Below are 9,529 nucleotides of genomic sequence, written 5' to 3' on the forward strand. Positions count from 1 at the left end.
TCAGTTGGGTTTGAAAATTTATTTTTACCAATCAGTTTTTGCAGTATGGGTCTATGTGAAAGACATTACCGAGCCAAACTTTTGAAGATATTTTCACCGTTTTTGTTTTTAATGTCAACAACAGGTTTAATGAGCTACTCCCTAAAGAATATTGAGATACAGCAGTACTCACTTGTTCACTCAGCCTGCACTGTGTACACTGCATCGTTATTATTGGACAGTTATTTCACTCGCTAACAATAACAATGCAAACATAAACAATAACAATGCATTGTGTGTAGATGTTATGTTGACAAACTAAAATGGTGGATGTAAAGTGCCTTTGGAAGTAGAACAAAAGAACTTGTGATTGACATACAATATAAAAATAGTGAAAATATCTTTCAAAAGTCACAGCTACTGATCTTTTCAATGCATATTGAGTTGTTTTTGCATTTCTCACTTTTAATTTCTGTCATTCAAATATCCTCTCTTCTTTTACAAATGTAACATTTGGACTAAGTAGCATGGTGTGGAATATTCATACAACCATGTATCCACTACATGTACAGCACACTATTAATATGTATTGACTGATATCAAATGTGTACAATATTTTGAAAATGTATTCAGTGAATTATTATATATCATGCATGTGTTCACTTTATCTGAAATCCTGTTACTATTTATTAAATCCCTCGACAACGGAAATTTCCAGTGCCACATAGAATAACTATAAAACCTTGAGTGATGGAAATCCTGACATGAGCTAATGGCAACTTTTGCTAGGTTTTCTGCAAAATCTTGGTATAATTTTAGCACAGAAAGTGTGACTTGAGTCATAGTGTCCCAACCTTGTCTGAATGTGATTGCAGCTCTTGGAAAAATGGCAATTGAATGACATTTACTCTCGTTTTTTTTGTCAATATTTGAATAAGAGGGCAAGGTGTAAACATGGCCAACTCTAGTAGAAAAGGGTTAAAAGTTCACCTGGCATGTCGCAACAATATGTAAAACTTCATTAAATCAAAATTTGTGAGAAGATTAATTATACTACTGTATCAGTACTGTGAGGTAACTATGGAATGATGCTGTTTCTGAATGTCATGGTATCCGTTCAGGTAAATATTTCCACAAAGGTAAAGACAGTGGACACTACCCTACTTTTGTGCCAGCTTGCCCTCTTTAAAACTCTAAAGTTCTGAGACCAATGAATATTTGGAAATGACTTCAGTATCAGCAAAACATCAGACTGTGTAAAAAGTCAAATTTCTCACATCAGCGAGAACCTCCGCGAGTGAGAGACGTGTTGGTTCAACTGATAGGGTGCACTGACCACTTACAGAATTACATATCTAAATCGTCTTCACAGTACTGTAATTCATTGCATTGATCAACTTTATCCTTGTTATTTCCTGATCTGTAACCGCCTGCACATATCTCCTTTGAAAAATGACAAACAATCTATAATGAATACTTATTCATAAAATTTCGCATTGTGCTCTATATGGATTAAATATGATAGAAATATCTTTCTATAGTATTTAGAAATATCTTACTGACTTATAATTAGACCAAAACATTCTGCAGTAAAATGCATCTCCAAAACTCTAAAATTTTTACAATATTTTTCTGACATAATGCTTGTTAGGGTGGGCACATTTTGAAGTTAAGTAAAAAAAAATTTCACGGTCTTAGTTTCATCAAATCAAAAATTCATTTTTCCCATTTTGAATTTCAAATACTGGTCTCTAAATGTTAGGTAATTTGTTTCTCTAGTACTAAAATTTGCACAGAGACCCCTTAGTGATTTTTTATTTTTCATTTGGTAAGAGAATGGTTGAAGGTTTCATTGAGGAAAGTTTGTATAAACAGTTCAAGTCTAGCAGTTTAAGAGGTGCGTACTACCTTAAGAAAATACATATGTACAACAATTCCTATGTTCTCAATTCTGTAAAAGCTATGCTGTACAATTCATGAATTACCCAATTGTTATAAAGACAGAGTAAACATCATAAAATGTTTTTTTAGGTCAACCTGTACTGTAAAAACAACACATCTACACTTTTTGTGCGCTTTGAATTCCCCAAAAGTGTGTGAAAAATGTTTACTTAATGAAAGCCAGCCCACTAGCTGGATCACGTGAAGTAAACCAGTTAAAGATTCAATGTCAAGTTCAATTCAATCGCCTGAAAGCTTGGTAGAAATTCTCCTTTATGAGCTCCAGCTCTGTATCTAGCTTTTTTATATCCACTGTAGTGCATGGAGTATATGAACCAGTGTTTTCCACGCAGTGATATGACACAAGGCGTAGCCAATTTACATAACAATACAAAAATTATGTTGCATGATCTTATCTTGTAAAAGTGTGTTATTTTGTATGGTAAGTACTATTTGAATTGATTGTTCCAAAATAGAAGGGCCGTCCCTCAAGATCCCCAAGTTGAGAACTCTGTCAGCAAAGATCAATCAATACTTTTTTATCACCAGTGTAAATTGTCATCATCACTGAGTAAATAGTGAATGTACTGGTACATGTTCAAATTTTCTGCTCAAAACAAATCATCATGTATAATGCACTAATGCGCCGAGTCTAACAATAGACCATTAGCTTCCAGGGGCTTTGGCAAAGCATGGCGTTTGACAATTGTAAATGTTTGAAGCTTGCACGAATTTCCAATCACTTGTGAGTTTTCACTTTACCCATTTTTTTCTTGAATGAAAGAACTGCCGATCAATATCCAAACAGAGTCTGATTGGTCAGGCGATAAACAATTTCTGTACATACGTGTACATGTTGCTTAGAAGTAAAGCAATCTACATAACTTCCCTAAACACTGCAATACTCTAAATAGAATGCAGATATAGAAAATCCCAAAACATTACAGATAATTATTGAAATCTGAAAATATTATAGATAGTTGAACAAATCTATGTTAGGGCAGAGAACTCTGAGAAAGAGGAAATTTACTAGTCAAAATTTCCTATCAGAAACATAGCATCAACAAGATCACCGGTTTTCCTCAGGGCTCGTATGGCGACATTTCTTGTACAGGATAACTGTTCACAGATAATATCAACATCGGTGCTCACTAAGTTGTACTCGCTTTCAGCTGGTTCACCGATGGCTTGAAACACTGCTTTCTCAGTAACAAAATTCTTAACATTGTCTTTGTTGGCCATTTTGCCTTTGTGAACCAGCTTTAGTCCATGTATTGGTATCTGTAGGAACTCGGAGATTTTGGTCATTACTGTTTCACCGTCCCATTCCTCCAGTAGATTTAACTTGTGTCTGTCTTTGTTGTGTTTCAAGGTAACATTGACTGAAGAGAGGTCACATTTTGCCTGTGATTTGTCTGAAGAACTTGCCCCCAAGCCTTCTGGTTTAGAGCCCACCGTTTGTTTTCCTTGACTGCCAGGGCCACTGTTGGCTCTTTCTGTGCCATTGACATCGACTGCACCTGAAATGACGTCACCTCTTCTGTCTGGCTTGGATTCAGATTTGCACTTGGATTCTGTTTTGGGATTGGCTTCCTCACTGCAAGTGGAGTCTGGTTTGTGATTAGATTCAGATGCGCCAATGAATTTTGTTGAATTGGATTTGTCAGTTTTGTGCTGGCCTCCGACCATGACCTTGGCAGGTTTTGTTTCCTGTGTTGACAGTGGCTCCCTTTCCTTAGCGCTGCATTCCTGTGTTGCCATACTCCTATGCGGATTTGAATGCACTTCTTGAAAACAATAAATTTTATGAGTTGGCCAGTCCTTGATTTGACAGTTCCTTGTACTGCAAAACAAGAAAATCAAGTAAAGAAGGTCAGAAATGAATTAATCTTAAAAGAACAAGGGAACAAGGTCGCTCTGTCTGAGTTTCTTTCATGAATGTAGTTTGATATGAAAAGAACTTTGTGTCATTTGACTTCTTGAAACATGCTGAAATACTGGTCAACAAACTGTTCACAACCTCAACTCGAAGTTTTTTTACCGAAATTGATCATAAAAGAGTTACAAGATCCAAGATGCAAAAATTGTTAGTGGTTCCTGCAACAAATAAGGATTTTTATCGAAAAGGCTTTACTGTAAATAGTGCCAATCAGTGGAATAATGTCGATTTAAATGTAAGATCTAGTAACTCATTAAGCAGTTTTAAAACTGCCTACCTGAAAGCTTATTGGGTATAATTTTTTTGTGTTTGTAAGTTTTAGTTTTCTTGTTAAATTTGTTTTTGTTATCTAGTGTGTTTGTGCATTTTTTTCCTCCTGTGTGCAGGTGGTGACTCCTGGCCACTTTTTTCTGTGCATTGTATTGTTCTAGCTTTGTTTGTCATGTTTCATGTTGTTCTGCTTTGTATCAGTTTGTATGTTCATTTGAGGGCCCTGGGGAAGATAAGCATCTTTACAGAAGCTTACCTGGCTACCCTCGTTAAACAAGGTTTAATAAAATATAAAATAAAAAAATAAAATCAACTCTGCTTGCTTGCAGCCAGACAAGAGTAAACATTCACTGAAACAGTTTACTGTCTGTTCAAAAATTCAACTCTGTACAGCTCTGACCGTGCATGGCTGAACATACACTGTTGCATCACGTTTGGACCTCATGCAAGCTTACATAGTGAAATCTCTTTTGGCAGTGCCTTCTGTCAGTTTGTTTTCCACATTTGAAATTCGGATAGCAGATTTCCCTGACAGTGTGGCAATGTCAATTTATCATAGGAAATCAACTCCCAAGTAGGAAATATCCATTTTGTCTAGGGGGTCACACATGAAATCATCTGCTTGCATTCAGCAAAGCAGTAATTTTTATACTTTTTGCAATTATGTACTGTAGTAATTTTGTGCATTTAGTGACTTTGTGCAAGTATTCCATGTTTTCTTGATGTCAAAAAGGTCAAAAAAGAAGGATTTTGTCCTAATGTAAGCCAAAGAGTAGACTGAAAGATCCCTTGCTCGAGGGCGTTCTTCCCTCTTTAGTGATGGATCTTTCAGTCTAGCCAAAAATCATACTTCTATGATTTTTTTTTAATTAATCTTTTCAATGAATTATATCCTGGCTATACATACTGCTTCTCACTTATGCGAAGTGTATAACGTAATGTTTAAAATTACGTATGTAAATCAACTTGAGTAAACATGACTGGGTGTTTTCATCAGCTTGTAAAAATCAAAGGTATGGCAATTTACATGGAAATAACCAATTAGCATACCTTTGTTTTTTAAAAATTTTTGTTTGGTACTTAAATATATGAATAGATCGCTAAAACATGAACAGACGGCTCAACCTGCAAAATCTCTTTATGGACGACCCTGTGACTTGCTATTATTGAAAAAGAACAGTATTTTGTAAAAACAGTATACAATGCAAGATGCAAGGTACATGAATATTCCAAATTTATATAGAATCATTAGTATAAAATTTCAATACCTAAACAATGCTCATAAATATTATTTGCATAAGTGAATACTAATATATCTCGCATCTTGTACTAGTAGAAAAACAATGCACACTTTTACAGAATTACTTGATTCAGTATAAGAATGAGCAGTCCTCGACTTCAATATGCCCTCCAGATTTGTCTGTGCACAGATGAAGGGACTGTGGTCTGTGTGATTTCATGGTTATCCAAAGTGGATTACTTTCCAAACGTTCTTTAATTTTTTTATAACTGGGTCAATATTCTACTACCAATCCCATAAAACCACTTGGTCAGTATGTACTTGACCTCTCACGTTACACTCTCATATACACACTCTGTCTCTCTTCCCTTCAACGTCTTCTTCAAGGTTCCCGTAATTGAGTTTTGTGTCCTTGCAGTCTGCAACTAGTTTCGACCTGTACACCCCTATTTCTTGTAAACTACTCCAAAAAACCATTGATAAAAATGTTTTTTTGGCAAAACCATGGTAGTATGAAGGAGTTAAACCTGTCAATGTGTATATACATTAACAGTTATGTTGATAAGAAAAAGCATAAACAAACTGCATGATTACAAGTGATTTAATGCACTGAGGGACTGTTTTTACAGCGATTTTTTGCTCAGAAAACTGTACTTTTTGACCAGGACACCTTTCTGATAATACAAAACAACGAAATCTATGCATCCTTTACTCTGTCATGGCCTTATGCCTTTTGTACTGTTATAATTCACTATTAAAAGGTACCTAATGCTTGTTGTGTCCCTTAGATACCAAAGATATTTTCTTGCACGTTTGTTTTCTGATGAAATTTAAAAGGTTTTACAATTTGCAGAATCAGACTCTAAGTGACTATAGACGGGACAATTCCTCTTTAGATATGTGCCCATCCTGTTTACATAGCCAAGAGGAAAGGTATACAAACTTTTGTTCAAATGGAAGGTCAAATATACAGTACGTTCCATCCTACCCAGAAGGTCAAACACATTTCTTCAGTTCCTATAGTAGGTCAAAGTGACGACTTCTTTTGTTCCCATAGTTTGATGTTAACGGCATTTTAGACAAATATCTCCACAGCTAAATCCTTTGACAAACAGACCCATCATTTTCTATGAGTGAATGCGCATGAAGTCATTTTCCTTGTCCTCCAATACAAAACTTGGTTTTGCTTTTCCAGATATTGGTGGTGAATGTTAACTTATTCACCGTGCTAAACTTGTCTATTCAAAATTGAAATTTGAAGTTTTAAAGGAACAGTTATGTATTACAGGATCATTTGGCAGTTTTAATCATCAAACTGAAAAAAAGCTATTTTGAACGTTATATTTGTCATTTGATTTCAACAAAATGCATCAATGTTTCTGAAACTCAAGGATGAAATTATGTCAATTGTAATGCAAAATGCTGTACCCAAGAATTATCACTTTAACCTTTGATAGTACATGACTCATGTGAACAAATGAACTATAGACAAGTAAATATTCCTTGTTGGTTACAGTGGGTGTTCTTTTCTTTATTAGCGAAGATAAATAACATGAACACCTTTGCTTTTGAGACGATTAAAAACAAACAAAAAAACAAAAACAATGGAACAAAGAAGCTGACAAACATAAAATAAAATGTGTCTGGATTCTTCTGATTATGAACATAGTAACAAGGTTTACTTTTGCCTGAGTAACACAACAAGCTTATTTGTGACACCATCTGCTAACTCAGCCTGGACAGTTGGTCAACTATTCCTAGCCTTCGACTACCCTGGCAAGTCTGTCTTGTTTTACCATTATTATTTTGCCCGCATTGCTTACCACTGTATGCTGGCACTTTGTTTCACAAATAAATCAAATTGAAGGTTAAGTATACCTGAACAAAAATTAGTGTCTATAGTCTAATTCAAGTCTTAAAGAACCCACAAATCAAAATGTCCCAGCTGTACAAACAACAGCAAAAGAATTGTCTGACTTTCCTTTGTTGTGTTGTTAGTGTAGATGATGTGGCAAATGTATAGATACATGTGCACCCTAAGTTTTCCTCAATATTCTCCAGAATGCAGTTAGAAGCCACAAACATCATGAAACAACATGCAACCTGTTCAAAATCCCATTCAAAACTATCAAAAGTGAAAATTTTACTTGTTTACCATCGTCACCGACATTTTTCTTCTCTTTGTTCCCATACACATGCAAATTGATGGGTGCATGGTTAGTGCCAGTTCTGGTACGCAGTGTGTAAGAGTGACCTTATTTAGAACAGAATTCTCTTACAAAGGAAAACTGAGGAAGAAACTCCAGATATGTTTGACACATTTTTGAAAGCCTGTTCCTAAAAAATCCAGTTTTATTTCTTCTCACATGTTGCTGTCCCTGGAATGGTCATTTCAGATGGAAATTGAGTCTCAAAAGATGGATTTTTACATTAAGTCTTCTTGTGCATCTGCCCAGCTTCAGGATCAGTGATACATGTTCAATAGGCTCATTTTTTTAAAGTAGAACCTTGAACTTTTATTAGCACAGCGTTTGAAAGTGGTGAGGGTCAATTCCACCTTGCCTTCCTGTTTCTAAGAATTATGATGTGGTACTACCTTATTGCTTAGCATTCAAGTAAAGTGAAGTACATGTATACAGCTATGTTAACCTTGACACGGAAGAATTTCTTGCTGTGTGGGCACACACTAAACTTATTGAAATTTGGTATGAGCTTCCGACAATAGCCGTCTCCTCAATATTCTAAGGTGCATCAGTGGAATGGACAAAGTGACAGCTTACATGGATACACTGTGAGTGTGAGTGAATTGAAAAAAATGTCTAAGCCAGGTGTCAAAACTGGAAAATGGAAAAAGACAGAGGTATGGAAACAGTAGACTGTAAAACAAAGCATAGGGGAATGAGTCTCTTTGTTCAAGTACACGTTGAATTCACTCACAATAAAATAACTGTGAGTGAACTGAAATAGTCCCTCCACAAAAAATACTGAAACAGACTGCCTGCTTTTTTCAGCGCTTTCGGATTTCCGTTGCAAACAACACAGGTCACTTTTATAATTAATCTAAAAAGACATCTTGCCGTAGTAAATATTGAGAAAATTTAAATTAGAGGCATTTTACAATTAGCAAAGTAACAGATGGTGTAGAGTGTCACATCTGGTGACATCCTCGCACAAATATGACCATGTCGAGTCTCGCTAGCGCTTCAAGCTATCTTCCACGCTCCATGGGTCACGATGAACATTGACTCGGAAAACTGCATGTGTTTTGTACGTCCTCTAGTATGAAATCTTGTGGGACGGTGGACTGATTGCACAAAGAAAGAAAGATATTTTTTAATTGTCAATACTGCATCACAATCTCACTGGCAAACGATCGACAATAAACCTCGACCAAAGTGATAAGTAAATGTTGCTTTGTTTACCTGACTCGCTGATCACTGTAGTCTGTAGCACGTCGGTGACAATTTTTTTTTCGATTTCTCTGCAGGCTGTACTACTACTATACTGGTTGCAATGCACACGCGGTTTTTCTCTGTAACTGCTTATTTCGAATCGGGATTCATTTGGTTGCAGCTGTTCTTGTCCTCTATGATGCGGGTTTCTGACGGTCGTATTTATATGAGGAGCTGCTTATGCAAATTTGTCTGTGTCATATGATAATTTCAGTGTTGTCACAATGCCCAAAAAATATACCAGGAAGGACAGTCCTCTGTCTTGCCACGGTCGAGGGACAGTGGTCTTGCCAATGGTACACACAGTCCCTCACCAATCTAGGGCAATGAAATGCTCTTCCTAGTCGAAGGAGACAAGAGTACTGAGTTTCCACTCTGAAACAACTTACCAGTAAAATACATTGCGGCATCGAGTGCATCTTTTCAAAATTTTTGCGCTACGGTGGCACACTTCGCACTTCAGCAAGGACGCTGCCATTTTGAATGTCAATAATGTTGACCTCGTCCTCAGGAGAGTTCGAATTTTAGATTATGTCGATAAGCCCTCATTAAAAGTCAGTGAAAATATATCTGAGCGATTTTGCTTCTTCATGAGATCGCCGGACCAACAAAAATTCACTAGGCAAAAAGTTTCCATCAGCAACTTGGTCTGTTCCAAAGTTCACCACTTGCGGGCGCTAATTATGATCACAAAGAAACGCGATCCGC

At 36.3% G+C, this 9,529-nt stretch overlaps 1 protein-coding gene across 2 annotated transcripts; it reads right to left on the reverse strand.

Annotated features, from left to right (window-relative positions):
• LOC139131770 (uncharacterized) lies at nucleotides 1-9,491 on the reverse strand. 2 transcript variants are annotated; one of them, XM_070698031.1, is made up of 2 exons: nucleotides 9,211-9,491; nucleotides 1-3,763 (listed from the first exon to the last, which is right to left on the reverse strand). In XM_070698031.1, exons 1-2 carry the CDS (start codon nucleotides 9,297-9,299, stop codon nucleotides 2,950-2,952), a joined length of 903 nt encoding a protein of 300 aa, XP_070554132.1. In that variant the 5' UTR covers nucleotides 9,300-9,491; the 3' UTR covers nucleotides 1-2,949. The 2 variants fall into 2 exon arrangements, with proteins under 2 accessions (XP_070554132.1, XP_070554133.1); XM_070698032.1 differs by having other exon boundaries at nucleotides 8,792-9,467.
• Nucleotides 9,492-9,529: the final 38 nt, after the last annotated feature.

The sequence above is a fragment of the Ptychodera flava genome, chromosome 4, assembly GCF_041260155.1.
Source record: "Ptychodera flava strain L36383 chromosome 4, AS_Pfla_20210202, whole genome shotgun sequence".
Classification (NCBI taxonomy): Eukaryota; Metazoa; Hemichordata; class Enteropneusta; family Ptychoderidae; genus Ptychodera; species Ptychodera flava.

Bases quoted from the DNA above. Each gene is read 5' to 3' on its own strand.
- LOC139131770 (XM_070698031.1), bottom strand. From the start codon at position 9,299: ATGGCAGCGTCCTTGCTGAAGTGCGAAGTGTGCCACCGTAGCGCAAAA. The intron at 3,764-9,210 runs GTAAGTTGTTTC...CTTGTTTTGCAG, and splicing joins TGCCGCAATGTATTTTACTG to TACAAGGAACTGTCAAATCA.